Source organism: Astyanax mexicanus, chromosome 4 (genome assembly GCF_023375975.1).
Source record: "Astyanax mexicanus isolate ESR-SI-001 chromosome 4, AstMex3_surface, whole genome shotgun sequence".
Lineage (NCBI taxonomy): Eukaryota > Metazoa > Chordata > Actinopteri > Characiformes > Acestrorhamphidae > Astyanax > Astyanax mexicanus.
In genome coordinates this window covers 42,272,751-42,292,500 of record NC_064411.1, presented here as the reverse complement: position 1 = coordinate 42,292,500, position 19,750 = coordinate 42,272,751, and the positions used below count along the sequence as shown (strand labels likewise).

The 19,750-nt window shown below is 38.9% G+C and overlaps 1 protein-coding gene across 6 annotated transcripts in view; it reads left to right on the top strand.

The window, feature by feature from the left end:
• The window catches only part of schip1 (schwannomin interacting protein 1), a 492,362-nt gene that overhangs the window by 457,247 nt on the left and 15,365 nt on the right, over window positions 1–19,750 (top strand). For 5 of the 6 annotated variants that reach the window (XM_022678779.2, XM_022678781.2, XM_022678780.2 and 2 more), the window contains one exon: window positions 17,138–17,256. In XM_022678779.2, coding sequence (XP_022534500.2) covers window positions 17,138–17,256 — 119 coding nt within the window. Of the gene's footprint in view, window positions 1–9,544; window positions 9,851–17,137; window positions 17,257–19,750 lie in introns of those variants that run through there. The other variant, XM_022678782.2, reaches the window with a different exon arrangement.

Genomic DNA, 19,750 nt, shown 5'->3' with positions numbered 1-19,750 from the left:
CAGAATATTTCTCTCTTTCTTAAGCTCTCTAAAAGGAGAGAGCCAGGAGGTAGCATAGACATGAGAGCACCGAGTATATATACAGCAGTAATTAAAATCTGCCTTTATCTGATGTATTTAATCTGTGTATAAAAAATACCAGCATAAATACTGTGTGTTGTGGAAAAATTCTGGAAATATTATGATAATATTTGTAGCAAATCACCGACCCCTAGACATTCATAACATCAAGTATTGTGTTTATTCCTTTATATTATAAAGAGAGAGAGAGAGAGAGAGAGAGTGAGATAAACACACTGGCACAGGGAGATTGAGGCATAAACACGGATAAAGAGAAAAAGACAGATAAAAGAGAGAAGTTCCAGGTCAAAGAGAGAGAGGGGGAATTTTCAGAGACAGATGAAAAAGGGACTCAATTACAGAAATAGAGAGAGAGAGAGAGAGAGAGAGAGAGAATATGAGAATAAATGGTGAAGACATTGCTCTCGCTCTGATAGCACCAACTCTCTAGAGGCCCCTCAATTAGACTGGTTTCCTGGCAACCGCCAGCGCCCAGCACACTGTTCCCTGACCAGAGAGCCACTGGTGCCGGCCTGTCCCTGTCACACACTGCCTACACACACACACACACACACATTTCTCTCGCCTTACTATTCTCCCCCCACAGCTACTGAGGAGGAGTCCTGCACAAATTCCTGTCAAACAGAGACTCAGCCTCTTTTTACTGGCCCACACACACACACACTCTCTCACACACACACACTCTCACACACACACACTCTCTTTCTCTTGGAAACACAAAATAATAATTATCCCCTTGGCTTTAATTATTTACTCGAACGTAACGCTAGATAATCTTCCCCAGCATCTCCAGCTGTGTGTGTGTGTGTGTGTGTGTGTTGGTGTATGTGTGTACATGTACTTAGCTCTTTGTGGGGACCACATCTCCCCATGGAAACATGGGGTCATGTTGAATTATTGCCCTGTTCCTCACCATTAAGCATGGTGTAAGTGATGTCAGACATATACAGTAATTATATATGCTCTTATATTCCAATATATTTATATTCATACACATTTATAATGTATAATTAGTAAACAAATAATATATTAATGTCCCGTTAATGCTGTAAGTCCATTTCGAGGTTTGTGTGGAGGTTTGTGTGCACTATTTTCAAAGCCACAATTAATTAAACACTGTTTCATTACTCCTTACGCCCTTGGGACTGATTTATGTAAATAACAACTGTTCTCATTGGTTGCTGTCTACTGAGTGTTCCATTAAAAAAGCAGTCTTAGCAGTCCTAGCTCTCATAATAATGTCAGTGCAAGTGGGCGGGGCTAAACTAAGGCTGAAGCAGGTACGCTAATTCAACTAATTCTTTCAAGGTCGGCAGACCTGCAATACACATAAATATAAAAAATAGGCATTCACTAAATATTTGGCAACCAAAATGTTTTGTCTAAAATATGACGAATAATGTCAAAACAAAATAAGACATAAATACATAAAGGATTGTTTTTTTATGCACGCGGTTTATGAAAAGGTTACAAATAAATGAAAAGCAAAAATGATTTTATTTTAGTGCATTACCAAATACATTTTCACAGCTTCATTTTTGGAAAGCAGCGTTTTATTTTACAGTAAAGTTATTTTATTTAAAAAATGTGAGCAATAATTATTTATGGTATTGGTCCTTTAAATCAGCTCATAGAGATGTTTACAGAATGTGGATATGAAACACTTGAAATAAGGGTATTTAATGCATTTATTGTTGCGTACAGTCAATAGCATTATCCTGTGCAGACAGCTTTACCCAAGTCTATGTGTGTGTGTGCATATGTGCATGCATGTGCATGTGTCTGTGTGTGTGTGTGTGTGTCTGTGTGTGTTCATGGGTGTGCTTTTGCGACGTCCATCTAAGCCAGATGGATTCAGGGCCATATTTCAGCTGTCACCTCCAGGGTACCGGATGATGGAGAGATTTTTTATCCCAGCATCGATGGACCATTCCTGGCCTTGAAACGAGACACAACACCCCCCACCAGTACCCCCACTCCTCCCACCTCCTCCCACCACCTCCTCCATCTCCAGACTACAAGGGCTGGAAGGGCAGCAGATAGAGAGAGAGAGGGGGAGAGGGAAAGGGAGGGGCAGAGAAAGAGAGGAGAGAAAGATCAGAAAGGCCTTTGATCGATTCCTATAATCTCCCCTTTGCTAGCAGGGTGTGGCATGTCTCTCTGTGTGTAAGAGTGTATAAACGGATGTCTTTTATTTCCATTTAAACCCTTTATTTTACTGTACATAGTAACATATAATTTTAAATATAAGATTGTATGACATTAAATGACATTAAAATGCTTGCAGGCTGTTTTGGTTACTGTGCCTTTAAGACATAAAATATACAGGTACATCATTTGTTCTGATTGGCTGTTCTATTTTAAGCCAGGTTTTCTGGATCAGCATTGTCTTTCTAAAAAATGTTTACATGATTTCTGGAAGGGACCAAAATATATGATCTATATTTCAAAACAGGTGCTGTGCAATAAAGTATGTACAGCTCGGTAAAGAATTTAGGGTTTCTGAATCAGTTTTTCTGATTTTACTATTTATAGGTTTATGTTTGAGTAAAATGAACCACTGACAATATCTTTTCAAATTACAAATACAAATATTGTCATTAGGAGCATTTATTTGCAAATAATCAGAAATGGTTAAAATAAAGAAAAAGGTACAGTGCTTTTACAGTGCTTATCTTCATAATGCAAAGGAAATATGTTCATGTTTATTAAATTCTAAGAGTTCAGAAATCAATATTTGGTGGAATAACCCTGTTTTTTAATCACTGTTTTCTTACATCGTATCATGTTCTCCTCCACCAGTCTTACACACTGCTTTTAGGTTAACTTTATGCCACTCACACCATATTGTCAGCCCTTACACAGAAATTGTCTTAATTTAAAACACACTCACACTGACAACTAGTATCATGTCCCATGAGTTTGTCCATGTCCCAAGGAAGCTGAAGATCTCTGCTCTGACTTGTGGATACTGCTCACAAGGACAGTTCTAGCCAGATACCACTGGATGTCATCATTAGCACCCACTGTGGTAATAATGCCTTCTATGAGGTATTCCTGGTACACAAGCGACACTGTGGATCGAGAAATCCCGCACAAATTTAGAAATAGTATGTCCCATCCATCGGCCCTTACTTGAATTCCAATAATACAAGGGTCAGTGTTCCTTAGCCATCCAATGATACATTTACATACTGCTGTCCCATGACTTTTGGCATGTCAGTGTGTAAATAGAAGGCAGTGGTTCTGGAGCTGATGCCTATTGATTTCCATTCTAAGTGTGTTTTGACTCAGCAGTTTTTCTGTCCTGTTCTAAGCACAGGCAAATTATTATCTGTGTAATTGATTGAGCAGTAAATTTGGAGCAGATAGAACATACGCTGGAGAAGTACTTTAATGTTTTTGAAGCTTTTAGTTGTGGGGATTCTTTAATTCATGGCAGCTCTCAACTAAACAAACACACACCACTTTTTAAAATTTATTGTCTTATTGTTCTGGAAATCTAGCATTCCCATGATGTCAGCCTGAGCTGTGAGGAGTAGCCGTTGACATCTGCATGCGTGTGTGTGTGTGTGTGTGTGTGTGTGCGCTGGGAGACGTCTCATCGGGTCTGAGCTGCCTTTCCAGCCCAATTTGTTTGGAGCTCGAAACTTCACCATGGAGAAAACGATCACAGATTTGTTTAGGTTGCCATGGCAGCTTAACTTGTCGCTTCTCAAAAAACGTAAAAAAGGCAAAATAACAAAAACATGCTATTTTTTATGTTTCTTTTATATCCTAAAGGTGTAGGATTAAGTGACATAATGGCAGTAAGATCGGTTGCCAGTCAGTGTGCGTGTGTTTGTGTGATTGGGTGTGAAGTTGCAGTGTTTCAGTCACGATCGCCCCCTGATTACACTCTCTCTCTCTCGCTGACTAATAAAGGTTGCAGTATGAAGTCAGCCTGAGTGACGGGGGTGGTAGGGAGGGGGTCCGCCTGTTCTTTTTTTCTCCAGTACTCCTTCACTACGGATCTTTCTTTCTTTTTTATTTAATATTGATAAAGCAGTGGTTCAGTTTCTCTGTTTATATTGTTGTTTATAAAAATGGAACACTGTGCCAAAATTTGAACGGACCAATTGAAACACTTCAAAATTACCTGAAATAAAGAGATTTATTTCTTTTTCCTGTTTTGGAGATACTTCTTTTTTATTGGACAGTGACGATATATTTATACACATACATACATACATAGTAATACATTAAAATATAGGCCTGTCACTATAATTACTTTATTGATTTATCATATGATATATGAACATAACCTTAATGAGTTTTGTTGACCTAATATTGTTCATTGTTCTTACCTAGGAGAACAATCAGTTCACATGAATGAGGTTGTACATTGGTTTTGTTAAAAAAAACTGTGGTTTTAATTAATTTATGTTTTATTTATTTTGGATATTTAAACATATTTCTAATTCCAGTATCCAAATACTATTATCCTTCAAAGTTCATTGCTCTTTTAAATGGTGTATTTTATTTGCGCTTTATTATGTTATCACATTATCATCAGTGGCATAAAATGGTTTTAAAATATATAAACAATAATATTGTTTATCGCAATTATTTCTAGGACAATATATAGTGAAAGGAAAAGAGTCACTGTGACAGGCTTGTCATAGTGTGATGGGGGTTGCTGGCTGATTGATGCTGCCTGTGCTTTGTTTTGTGAATAAATCAGTTAAATGCAGTGGGTTGGGGTGGATAGAATAAAGGCTGGTGTGTATTCTGTGTATGAAGCTGTGTGTGGCATTGTGTTTGCCTGAGTGTGTGTGTGTGTGTGTGTGTATGACGAGGGGGGTATTGTCCTGCAGTATACAAGCAGGCCGGAAATAGGAGATGGAGCGATAAGTCATCCGCGCATCACCCATAATCCTTTGGGATCAGCTCTGAATCAGACCCACTTCTTTTTCCCTTATCCAGCAGTGTGTGTTTATCCAGCAGTGTGTGTTTATCCAGCAGTGTGTGTTTATCCAGCAGTGTGTGTGTGTGTGTTTTGCATGATGTAGCACTTCAAAATGAATTCAGGTTGTTTCATGTTGTACGACTGAAGTGTTAATTGTCTCCTACATTTTATTTTCTCTTTATCTGTGTGAACAATAAGTGTGTGTAGGGTCTCAATATACACTATTGGGAAGGAAAGGCGTTCTACTAGATGTTGGAACATTGCTGCAGGGATTTGATTGCATTCAATGACAAGCATGCTTGTTAGCCCAATCCTATTTCACCCCTTGGCCCTACTACTTAGCCCTACCCCTCTATTTAGTGCATTTGCACCTAGGGGTAGGGTGTCTTTTTTAGGCTGGAGGGGTAGGCGGAAGTGTTCAATGTTTTATGACCATTTTCTACATAACAAGCATTGAAAAAATCAATAGTAGTTCATCTAAGTATATTTAACTTTTCCGTTCCACCTTAAATAGTGCAAGAGACGGCAGAGACTGCAGCATTTAAGTAAAAACGGAATGGAACGGAAAAATTAAATAAAATAAAAGCAAATAGAAGCTAATTTCAGCTCCCCATCACAGAAGAATTAAGTAATGGACAATAATAATTAATTGTTTTACTATCTGCCCCCTGATTGAAGACATACAATGTTCTAAAGTTAAGTAGTTCACCAGCAGCTAGGTTGCTGAACTTTAGCACTCCACTACTATATATCTGTATCAGGTTCTTGAAGGGTTTCCCTTCACTTATCACTCGTAGGGTGATGTCGATCAGCACAAGACGTCTGTGAGCTGATGTATTGGAACCGAGTCGCTGCGCTTTCCTCTGAGCACGCTGTGATGCTACTCGGCAATGCTGCACCAGCAGCAGTTGGAAAAGAGGAGGTGGCTGACTTCACATGTATCAGAGGAGGCATGTGCTACTCTTCCCTCTCCTTGTGTTGGGGGCATTACTAGTGATGGCGGATATATATCTATACAGTAGCAGCTGAATGGGTGGGACAATCGGCCTAGCTAAATTGGGGAGAAAAAATGGGGGGAAAAATTAAATAGGTTGAAAAAGGGTTGTTGCAATTTTTAGGGGGAGGATTCTCTGTCCCAAGGGGAAGGGATACTCTCGAAAACAAAGGGTTGGGGTACAATGAGAAATGAGATTGGGCCTTAGATGTTGGAAGATCATTACTTCACCCAACCCCCAACTCCCCATCTCATCCCATCTAAATCTCAGGGGGTTTATAAAAGTAACAAATTAAACCTATTCAAGCAACACATCAACAGAACGTCAGCAGCTAATTTCTCTCAGGTATTCACAAGCTTTCTCAGCCATGTGTTGTTGTGTATCAGTCTGTTTTAGGCACCTCCACTATTCATAGGAGAGCTCATAGAAATGTAATTTCATCATGCTCCACTCTAGGGGTGGGCAGTATGGCCCTAATTTAATGCCAGAGTATTTCTGGGTATTTTTGCACTATTACAGCAAGAATAACAGTATTCTTGCTGTATTAACCTACCCTATTTTAAGAATACACTGCAGCAAAATAAATGTCTTCTTTAGTATAAATAATATAAATAAGTTTCAACCTTTTAGTAGAAGCACATAAAACTTTTAAATCTACCACAATAAAAAGTGCTAAATTGTCAGTGCACGCATTTAAACTGCAAACCCAGGCAATTACACAAAAGCAATGCTTGAAAGCTTTACAGTAAATAGTACAAAACTAAATAATACTAAATAGGCTGACAGAATACATCTGTTATCACAATATGGATTATTTTTATCGCTTCAAACATTATCATATACTGGATTGAAAACATTGTCCTAAAATTTCCACTAATAATTTATCTCAATATTGTTTTCATTGCTTTCTCCTCTGCGGCGCTTTGTGTCTCTTTCTACCCAGGAAGATGATAACGAAAGTGTGTGTGTGTCTGTGTGCGTATGTGTGTGTTTGTGTGTGTGCGTGTGCGTATGCGTGTGTGTGTGTGTGTGTGTGTGTGGAAGACCTTTATTTTCTCACTCTTCAGTCCCCATCCCCCTCAAGGTCGGGTCACTGTGTATATGTGTGTGTCTGCTCAGGCATGTGAACAGAATCATCAATGATCTCTTTGTTTGCTTTCTATTGGAATTAGTGTGATGGCCATCACAGGTGTAAAAGTAAGTGTGTGTGTGTGTGTTTGTGTGGCTGAGCTGTGGTCATGCTGTTGTGAGGTAATTGCCTTAGTCATGTGTCTTTTGTTTCAGAAATTAGCTTTATCTGGTCTGAGAAGCTTGTTTAAAGCCGGATACCGTAGGTATTCAAGCACACAGTACTGTAATGCCATCTGTGGGCCTTAACTATGTCACATCAAGCCTGAAATTAGCACAGAACAGGATGTGAAAAGACGAGGGTATGGTTTTAGCTCCACTCTCTAGATGACAAATGAGTTCTGAGGTCTAAATAGAAGAACTGAGAGGCATGTTACTATGTGCATAGGTTCACGGTATGTTCTAAAGTATTATAAATAAGGTCTGCTATTTTAATGTTTTTTTTTTAATAAAGGTGAGAAAAATATGCAGACTTCTAGGTAAAATATTGGAATTGGGATTTGTGATATTATTGGATTATGGGTGAGAATTTATCCTCAGATATTGACAAAAAATAAAATACACGCTAAATAGCTGTAAAACTGTAGTTCAGTGGGTCTGATTAAATGCTGGCTCTTGACAGGCCACAAGAGGGCACAAATGATCCCAGAAAATACTTTTGGGTAGTGTACCTCTTTATGAGAGATTAGTAACTGATAGATATGCTCATACAATGCACTCAAAGAGATTTTGCTCAGTTGAAACACTACGAAAGGGGGTGTATCATTGGAATGAGAGATATTGTGATGCCCTAACTTGTACAGACTGGAATTGTGTCATTTGTAAGGAAGAATCCTGGATCTGTTAGAGATATAACAATAGTCGGATTTAATCGCATGCGACAGTCAGTTACCCCTAGTAGTGATTTAAAGGACACTAACAACTCAGCAGTACATGCTGGAAATACCTTCCACCTGGTATATTTCAGCAGGATAATGCTCACCCACACACGACAAGGGTTTTCCAGGAGTGAATCTGCCAGATTGCACCTTATCCTGCATTAATGGGACCAGCTGGGACGTCAGCTTTGGCAACATTCTTATCTGTTCTGCTCACTATGAATTGCCGTTTCACCAGGACTGTGTATTAGTAGGACATTTTCTTGGTGATATATATTGCGATATTAAACAATTTAGTGTCCATGACATCACCAGCCCTGCCCCCACCCACCGATCAAGAGCTGAGTCAGCGCTGAGCACTAATTGGCCCTTTAATCAGGCATTTAAATGGCTTTTTAAAAGGTAAATAAAAGCGTTTTACTGGGATTAAAAGCGTGAATTCAGCTGTAACTGGAAATATCTGCGCAAAACTGTGCTGGACTGAGGTGCACAACTTTCAACATGTGCATTTACAAGCACTTGCCCAACCATGTGGATGGAGGCCATGCGGTTACCTCGTGTTTACTCCTGCCCCCCGCCCCGTGTTCCCCCTTCCCCTCGTGCTTCTCAGGCAGCAGCAACCTGTCACTTACACAGACACAGAGACAACGCTTCAATATAGTGCAGTACTGTAGGCATAGCAATGTACTGCAATATATTTTTTTTCTATTAAAATTTATTAAATGTGTTTTACAAACTGTCTGGTTCCCCGTTATAAGACAAAGTTTACTCATCAACAAAGCGTTGGTAATAATAGCAAAGTCTGGAATGGGGTGAGGGTTAAAAGAGTTTAGCACTAGTTTCACACTTAGGCCTACACACACACACACACTCACACACACTCTAACACGTGCTCTGGTGGGCCTGAACAGGTGTGAAGCACCTTACTGCTGTCTGAGCCCAAATGTATTTGCTTTCTTTCTCCACCCCCTTCCAGTTTAGCTGTGTGGTCTCCTGCAGATGACTGTGATTTCTGATGATGGTGGGATTATATATTTTTTTTACCTAACCAAGATAGAAGCAAACCCCTGGTTCCTCTTTCTCTCTCACACACACACACACACTCAGGTTGGCTTGAATGGGCATTAAGTGTGGGCTGGTGGTCACTGTAGATTAGCTCTGGAGAGTTGACTATATAAGGAGAACATGAGGAAGGAAAGTTAAGACAAAGAGAGAAAGAGAGATAGAGAGAGAGGAAGAGAGAGGGGGAGACTAGCAGGGGCTGTTTGAGTGAGTGTGTGTGTGTGGTGGTGTGTGTGTTGGTAGGTAAGTGGGTGGGTGGGTAGCTTTTTTCCATTCACACACTCTTGACACGAGGACAGCTGCCCCTCTTAGCTTGTTTTGGAAAGGGACACCTCAGCTCTCTCCCTCTCTCTCTCTCTCTCTCTCTCTCTCATTCCCTCATTCTGTTGGTCTCTCACTCTCTCTCTCTCTCTCTCCGCCCTCTTTGGGAAGTTGTCAGCCTTGGAGGAAAGTGGGGGGTAGGGGTCAGTCTGTGGTCTACAGGAACAGAGGTACTGGCTGCTGGACAGTCAGTCAGTCACCAATGGAGTCCTGTGTCCTCTGTTCAGGTTTAAAACAAAACCAGGGTTAATGAGGCCGCACTGGTGGTGCTGAGAACCAGACAACTAGGCTGGGATACAGAGAGAGAGAGAGAGTGAGAGAGAGACAGTGAGAAAGTTGAGGAGAGAGAAAGAGATATTGACAGTATGGACCATGCCGGACTTGGTGATGTCATCTGCAAAGCTTCAGACCTCTATATTATGGATGACTACAAGGAGGTAAAGGAAAAGCATGACAAAGTTGGATAAGGGTGTAAGATAATATTGATATATGTAAGTGTTTTGATACTGTGTCAATTTCTTTTCAACCTAAAAAAAGAACAGTGTCGATCTTTAATTATAATTTTTTTACAGTAAAAGATGGCAAAGACTCATATACAGGGATGTAAAGTGTTTCATATCATATACTTTTCACCAGTTCCTTGTCAATACACATTTCTTATATAATAAGCAAGAAGATATCATGGTGTTTTTGTGGATGCATTTGTTTGAAAAAGTAATATTCTCTTCACTTAAGCCCTGGTGTTGCTCTGAATCGTGTTACATAATCCATCCCAATATTTGGGTTGCCGTACAGCCGTTAGATTGATGTCTCTGCAGTAGAAAGCAGAAGGCTGTGCCCCAGATGAAACATGTTCTAGGGCTGGAAGCTGTGAGATGTAAGTGGGGTAGCTCTCTGCTAAGGGCTGTAACAGACAGAGAGAGAGAGGAAGTGAAGGTGGAGCGAAGTGGCTGATCTGGCTCTTTCCTGAGCTGAAATGAGTAAAGGTTTCCTCTAGCTCGCAGCTCCCAGCAGGAAAACATATTGTACTGCTTAGCACTAGCTCATTGTGTGAGTGTTGTTAATTCAATGTTCTTCTGGTTTGAATAGTGGAAATGCTGTAATTCTGACTGAACTGTATGTGTAGCTAAGTAGGCTTAAAAATCTGTTTACAAATTTCTGAGATACTGAAAATGCTAAAAGGACTTGGGTATTTGTTAATTGATGTTAGCGATAATAGGAGCACAGTATTTCCGACACTAATTTGGTCATCAGTCCAACAGTTCTAAAGAAAACTGCTCTCAAACAGATGTTGTTGGTGTTATGAACTACTACAGTAATTCAGCATTGAAATATAACAAGCGATTGCAATGTTAGTTAGATGTTAAACAGTCATGAGATAAGTGTTCAAAAAGTAGTCATTGTCATTTTCACACAGATTCCTTTAATTTCTGTTTATAAATAAGGGTAAATCTACTGTTCAAGTAAATACATAAATTATAATTTATTTACTAAGTGTTTGTGTCCATACTGCTATGTGATGCAACTGCGCGCCAATGGGAGACGGACTTCAGCACAACACTTTTTTTTTCAGCAACATTCTTTTATCTTCTGGTTTGCTGACTAAACTTATCTGAAAATTTGACCCGTCTAGAAAAGTGGTTTCCCTGCAGATGAACCAGATGGTTCGTAGATCTGGACTGAGACCACCTCTCTTGATTGAACCAAACTCTGGCCTTTTGGTTGAATGACAGATGTAAAAGCACCCAAAGTTTTCGTGACTCCATAGCACGGAAAACAGGGTTCCTCAGGGTTCCACAGTGTTGGGCATTTACTAATGCTAAGCACTAACTAAACGAAAGTACTTTATTCACCTAAATACACAGTTTTCAAGAGAGAAATCTATATAGATTAACATCAAGCGCTCTTTTGACTTTAGTATATTAATAATTACAGTTTTGTTTAATTGTTGTTCACAAAGAGGCAAAACCTGCTGGATTAGACGCTTAAGATGGCGCCACCCCTGTTCCTTACTATTATCACTTAAAATGGACATTATTATTCGGTGCACCTTGTGTATGAAAATAGACTAAAAAATACACGTTCATTAATAGTGGGCCTTATAGTCCGTTAAATACGTAAATGATATTTAGATGTTAACCCCTCTAGCTGATGTTAGCTAGTTAGCATCTAAATGATGCTACTTAGCTACTTGCTAATGAAATGTAAATGGTAACTACACTAGCAAGTGCTAGCATATGTCCTGACACATAGCTATATTAACATTGTGTTTGTGTGTATTGGAGCATAAATGGGCTTTATACCTTTTAAAGTACCCAAGCACATGCACACACACACACGCACGCACACACACACACACAGACACACATACACACACGCACCCACACACACACACACACACAGTCCTGAGTTGTATTTCACGTCTATATAAAGAGCTCCTCACTGCAGTCAAGTCCAAACGTGCCCTGGTCACCCATAGAGGCCAGTGCAAACACAGCAAGCACATAACCTATTGTCAGCACCACACACACACACACATTCCCCCTCACACACGTTCCCCCAATACACACACAGACAGAGCACAGAGATTGACAGCGGACTTTTTTACACCTCCCTAAGATTAAAGGTCAGCGCTGTAGGAACTTAAAGCATTCTAATATGATGTGAAAACACTTAATATATAACCTAGTTAAGCCACATTCATTTACTCTAAATACAAAACTTAAACTTTAAAACTGTGATAACTTGTGATCTTTACGCATAACAAGCCCACAGCCGGCGGCTCACGAGACCGAAACGACTGGAGATGAACAGTCCGCTCCTGTGTGTGTGTTTCAGCCGGACAGAGCGGGGGACGAGATCTCCGATAGCAACAGCCCCCTCCACACTCTCAAAGCCTGCATTGTCCTGAGCGATGGAACGCTCCTCTGAAGGAAAGACGAGAGAAAGAAAAGTAAAAGAAGGTCAGGCAGAGGGATAGAGGAGAGATTCAGTAGCTCAGGAGATCAGTAGCTGTTTACAGCTGAACACAGGCCTCCTTACATTGTTCCAAATCACCTGTTTGGTCAATTTTTCAAATCAAATCATCTTGACAAACTAATAAGAGTTACAACAAGGATAGACTAAACTTTCCTAAGTGGTGCACTTTCCTGTTCTGTACCTAACTAGAGGAAATTTACTTGCCAACCAAAAGATAGTATATACTTGTAGGCACTTTGGACATTCTCACACTTAAGTTAATAATTAACTTTGCTCAAACTGATAAGCGCCTGACTACGGCGAGTGCAAATGGCACAAAGGAGCAAGAAGACCCTTCTTTTCATATCAGAATATATTTTCTTTGAGAGCCTAAGTCTAAATATTTACTCAATGTGTCCTAGTCTGAACTATTTGAAAATGTGACATATACAAAACTTTAACTTTTTGATATTTGGGTGCATTTATATATGAAAAAAAGTTTTGCAGAGCCTTTCTTTATGCCTCTATATGCAAGTTGTTTTTGGTTTAGTGCTTTGTAGAACGATTGTATGGAAATAATCTATGCTCTGATTGGCGTGTTGCCATGTTGTGCCTCATGTAAAGTTCGACCAGGCCAAAACACCCTTTATAACTTCAGTTTAACATAAATGGGAGGGGCTAACTTACTGTAAGCTGAACAGTTAGCTATACACAAGTGTGTTATCCTGTCAGTGTAAATTAATTAATGTTAAACTAATGTTTTGTCTCTGTTGTGGGAACTTAACTAAAGTGTATAAGAGATTAGGGTCACTAGGCCTGTAACAATAGTTAGGACAGGTGTGAGGAGTGGGTGAGTGGGTCAGAGGGAGGGCAGTTCATTGAATTGTTTTATGGTCCTTTATGTTAATGTCTCAGCTTTGCATTGACTTGAATGGAATGTTGGTTCAACACACCAAGGTGTATGTAGGGGGTGTCAAACGAACATAGTGCTACATTTATTGTCACACACACACCCACACACGCTGGTGTGTTTTGCCTCACCCCTGTGATGTTTTTATTGCTGAAGGCCGTAATAGTGTTTGCTTGCCCCCGACGCACAGCTGTCCCACAGGTGCTCTGTCTGTGTGTGTTAGCTTAGCAAGAGGAGGTAACTCCTGGACTCTTGTTGCAGACACACTCCTGCTGAGGAGCTGCGTGTTTCCACACTTTTTCTTCTCGTTTTTCCGATTCAATGCAGCTCTGTTGGATTTCCAGCGAAGGCTTGATTGTGAGTTGGAGCAGATGTTCAGATTTGACTGATCATTTAAACTAAAATGTGCATATTTTTCAACAAACTCACAAAGTTCTTATAACATTTCTTCAACATTGTCTGATCATTTTCATTTTGATGCATTTTAATTCCAGTCTTGCAGGGCATTTAATATGAGACAGTCACACATAAAGGTGACCAAGCTTTGATTGAAAAACTATGTCACGTCTTTAATAAATACATTAATATTTATACTATAACTACGTATTGTACGTAAAACCCAGAATGTCCTTTAGTATTTTTGTGTTGTTTCTGTATTTATTAATATTTTATTACTATTTCTACTATTTTATTACTATTTCTAGCAGACTCTAAGTAATACCATTGGAAAACAACAACAATTTTACTTAAAAAAAAAAAGAGAGATCACTTAAAAATGATGCGTTTCTTTGATTTTACCAAATTGAAAACCTCTAGAAAATAATCAAGAGGAAGATGGATGATCACAATCCATCAAACCAAGCAGAACTGCTTGAATTTTCACACCAGGAGTGGCATAAAGTTATCCAAAAGCAGTGTGCAAGACTGGTGGAGGAGAACATGCCAAGATGCATGAAAACTGTGATTAAAAACCAGGGTTTTTCCAGCCATTTTATAGTTCAGCCATTTCTCATTTTCTGCAAATAAATGCTCTAAATGACAATATTTTTATTTGGAATTTGGGAGAAATGTTGTCCACAGTTCATAGAATAAAACAACAATGTTCATTTTACTCAAACATATACCTATAAATAGCAAAATCAGAGAAACTGATTCAGAAACTGAAGTGGTCTCTTAATATTTTCCAGAGCTGTATGTTCTATACTATACTATATGTCCAAATGTTTGTGGACACACTGCATCCATTGCTTACACAGATGTGCAAATGCACACACACAGCTTGTCCAGCCCTGTACAGAAGAAATGTTTTACAAAGATTCTGATCAGGATGTCAGATCATCACAGTTTAGTTCTTGTCAGGTTTTTGTCTTGGATTCTTAAACATCAATACATTGATTGTTCACTTGCTGCCCACTGTGTCTTCACCTATATTCATTTCACCTGGCTGTGCTTTTAATGTTATAGCAAAAAAAGCTGATTTATCACTGAATCGATTTAGTTTTCATAGAAACACATATAGAGCTAACTGCTGCACCCTGCTGAAGGCTTGCTGAGCTGCACCTTGCATTTGGCTTCTTGTCATGCTTGGATGCTTGGATGTTTTTTGTGCAGCATGCTCTCACACTTACCCCTCCACCCACTTCTACCCCAGCAACCTCATCCTACCCAACACTTACCCCACACCCACACACCCACCTCTACATCCACATCCACAAAGATGATCTTTCTCTCTGTTGAATACTTGCTTTGTTGGAAAAAGAGTGTGTGTCTGTGTGTCTGTGCTTGTGTGTATCCTGGAGTGATTGCCAGCTATGCTCTTGGCACTATTTCAAACCGTTCCAAACCCCTTTTGCTGACTCATGCTGTGCCAAACACCACCCTCGCCATGCACAGGAAACACAGCTGATCCCAGCAAGCACACACATATACACACACACAATCACACACTTACAGACACACACATTTAGTGTGGAGCTGCTCCTCACATATACCTGCATAGAAAATGGTGTATAAATATGGTGTACTGTATGAAGTCTAGTTTTTAATGTTTAAATTTTCTGATCAGGTTATTTTGATCCCTGATTCAGTCTCTTAATGTTGAGTATCAGCCAATACCGAGCCAATCTGATCAAATTATTGTGTTTACATAAATCTTACAGCCACACAGTTTAGATTAGATGCGCTATTGTTTAATACTAAAGTAGAAACAATTTATCTTTAATAACAGATTATACAATCAGACATTCTAGACTGACTGACCTGTCTGTCCATTGAGTTGTCAGTTTCCAGTATGTGTGTGTGTGTGTATGTTAGCATTAGTGTTAGCCTTCACTCGGCTCAGAACGTGATGTTTGTTTCTTTGTTTAAAAACAAAGAAATGTTTCGTATTTATTATGTATTTCTTCATATGGTAAAAAAAAAATAATGTTTGAAATAATGTTTTAATGCTCCAATGTAAAATAGTTCCACACTGCACTGCAGGCTGTAACTAAACTCTCTATTCACCTTCTGAGAACTCTCCTCTCTTCAACAGTGCTGGATCTCTGAACACTGTATTTAAAACGAAGACTCTGAACTGGATTGGGGTTAAAATACTGATTTGATATTAAAACTACTGCATTGGATCAGGACATCCCTAACTGTTACTGTAATGTAGCTCCAGTGTTAGTATCAGGTTCAATTTGATCTTTGCCCAGTAAGTAAAACAGGCACAGGATTCAGTGGCAAGTTATTGGAAAAGAGAAGGAAAAGTAATGATAGTGGAGTCAGTGGAGGGGTTCTGCATTCATGAGTGCAAATATAAAAAAGCTTCAGGCCTTCTACTTCTCTCTCTCTTTCTCTCTCTCTCTCTCCCCTGGGTCCAGCTACTAGATCGCTTACATGGAGAGCTAATCATATCTGGTTACTACACAATATGGTGCAGATCAATATGTACTCAAGTGTATAGCTAATCAAAATATCTCTGCTCTGAGGGTCTGGACACAGATATAAATGCATCTGCCAAACCACTGTATGTGTATGAAAGTGTGTTCGATTGTATGTGTGTGTGTGTATAAGAGAAAGATGAAGGTTAGGAGAGGTTGGCATGCCACACATTCCAAGCATCATGACCTGAGTCATATTTGAGTTTAGTGGTGTTAAGATGTTAAATGCTGGTAGATAAACAGACTGTTAAGCAAGACTCAGCACTTCTGAGCCAATATAACCACAAAACTACTTATTCTTTTTTCAGAAACAGTACTTTACCTTACAGTATCAGATTCAAAAGCTTGTTGTTGGTTCTCTGATTCTTTTAAGAATAGCTTCTCTACCATTGCGTACGGAATAACACTACTAACTGCACTATGTAACTTTGATGGAACTGGAAATGCAAAGAGAGGAATATTGTTTTATTGTACAAGTAGGGTTAAACAATTCATCGAAACCGAGATTACAACCTTATTTTCTCACTGTGTGTCTGCGTGTTCTTTTACTGTCCACCTTAAAACAAATTATTTGGGAAATATTTGGTTAATATTATTTAAATCAATCAGATATTCTGATGTCACAATAACATCTTTTCTTAAAATATCCTGTAAATATCCCCAGTTGTGCACCAATCAAGCCTCCAATCAATTTGTGAACTGGCTTAAAAAAGGATTAAAGTAATAAAGACTGGTCCTGATATACTGGTCCTGACATCTGTGCTAAGCAACTTTAACACTTTGATAATGCTTGAATTTTCTGCATTATTAAGAGAACCAGTCCTTTATTACTACTCCTGCTTTATGACACAATGGCGCCCTCTGCTCTCTATCTTATGCATGCACAGTTAATCATATTCCCTCTCTTTTTTTTCTCTCTCTCTCTTTCTTAGGCCCAAAAGAATGAGCGAGAGTCTATTAGACAGAAGCTGGCCCTGGGCAGTTTCTTCGACGATGGGCCGGGCATCTATACCAGCTGCAGCAAGAGCGGCAAACCCAGCCTGTCCTCACGGTGAGTGTGTGTGCGTGCCTGTGTGTGTGTGCCTGTGTGTTCATACAGAAAAAAAGTAGCGTTACTTTGTTTCCATGTGAAGAAAATCTATTACATCATATTTTAGTATAGGTTTATACAGTATAGAGTTAATCAATAAATGTTTATTTTAAAAAATGTTTATTAAAACCGAAATTTTGATAAAATTCTATATTTAAATGATACAAATATTATTCATACAAATAGTAGTGGATTTAATTCACTGTACAAGAAAACTCTTCTCATAGAAGGTTAGCATAATTGATAGTTATCATCAGCATCAGCAGCAGCAGCAGCAGCAGACGTTCTATTAACAGTATTGAACATATCCACCGGGGGCACTGGCTGGGGGCGTCCAGAAGAAATCTGGAACCAAACAGCTTACAAGAACTACTTTCTTCAAAAAGAGAAATTATTGTTCCCTTTTTAATGCATCTGTTCTCATTTTTTTTTACAGTAACTGCTGACAAAATGCTTTTAACTAATGTGATTTGTGACTAAGCTATGAATATACACATCATTCAAATTTAGTTGCACCCAGAAGGAAGTGTCAGAGTTCAATGCTATTCTGAAAGCGAGACAGAGGTTAGCAGAAACAATAAATGATTAAAAATGTAGACTGATAAGGGGAATATTTATTGAGTTGTAGAGGTAACTTATAGTGACCCACTGCCATTATGTTTTTGTTGTGGTGGACACAAACAGCAAATTTATCATCTAATCATAGTATAATTTCTAATAATTTATTGTTCCTAGTAAAGTTTATTTTATTTTTTATTTTTTTCCAAAAAGCATAGCAGTCTGCGTTTCCTTTTGGGATAAATTTATTTTCTGATATATATACAATATATGGCATATTTTTCGCACTATAAGGCGCACTTCAAATACTTTCATTTTCCCAAAAATCTTCAGTGCATCTTATAATCCAGTGCACCTTATGTATGAATTTTACCAGTCAGGTTGTAAGAAGCAGTTGAAGTTTAGCGTTATACAGGATTTTCAGGTTAGTTCTCCAGCAGTGTTAGCATTAGTCGCTAACCACGCTAAGCGGTAGCTCTTTTGCCGTTCAGAGGTGAGTATATCGGCCTGTAGGCTGCGTGTTTACCATAGTAAAACAAGCTACGTGGGACAAACTGCTAGCTATTATCACCCTGGTTTACCGGAACACTCAGGGTTCCTCAGTGTAGAGTTGTTGGGCGACATTAGCTATTAACAGCAGCTAGTGTTAGCGGTTAGCCACTAATGCTAATACTAATGCTACTGCACCCAGTTAGAGTAGAAATCTGCAAATCTAAGCTTACTGTAAATAAACAGAAGCACGTCACTCACCCAGATATACAGTTTTCAGGAGAGAAATCTGTGTGGATTAACGTCCAGCACTCGTTTGTCTTTAAAAGAAAATGTTTTTTTTTTTTTTAAGTTTTAAGAATTACACTTTTGTTTACTTAGCATAGCTTAGTTTTACAAGTCACCCAGCGGCGAGACCTGCTGAGTTACAGAGAAAACATGGCAACACCCCAGTTTCTTACTAGTCTTGCTTAATATGCGCTTTATAATCGAGTGCGTCTTATGTATAAAAATAGACCAGAAAAATATGGTATTTAGTGCAAAAGTTGTGATCTTACATTCATGTAAAAGTTTTAAATGTCTGTCTGAGTCATTTTGAATGTATGTGCGGTTCTACATACTGTATCTGTAACTCAATGGGAATTTTTTTCGAATAGTATATGATGAACGGTGCCTAAAAGGATTATCATTAAATGAGTAAGGTTTAAGTTACTGTCACTGATTTCATTCTTTCACTCAGTCCCCACCGCAATATTACTCAGCTGAGTCATGCAAGTGAAATGAGTGAAGGTCACTTTCTAAGGCACATTTAGAGAAGAAGTTTACAAGCAGGTCACAATAAGCACCTTTTTCCTGTAAGTCACACACCAGCGCCTGACTGGGGGACTTTAACTGGTTTGAAAGATAAGTGATGCTCTCCTGCTGGGTTTTTTGTGGCTTTCTCCTTGACAGCTTAATTGTGTCAGATGACAGAGAAACTGAGGGAAGAGGTCTTCGGTTATTCCAGAGATTGCTTTGAAATCCTTTGTGCTGGACATATTGGTTTGTGTGATTTTATACATTATCAAAACTGTATTTATAGCAGGGGAAAAACAGAGCTTACATGTAGAAACCAACACCATATTTTGAATAGATAGGTATTATACAATGGGTTTTCACTTTTTGGTAGATAAAGATGATGGTTTTTTTTTTTGGTAGATAAAGATGATTTTTGCATGACTGCAACAAATATTATATAGTTATATTAATCTATAAATACTTGAAATACTTGTAATGATGGTGCTCCATCCAGTATGTTTGGAATGAGTTGAGGATGAGGTGGAATGGTAATCATCCAACATCATGACCTCACAAAAATTCTTGTCGTTAAATACAATCAAATTCTCACAGCAATGCTGTGAAATCTCAA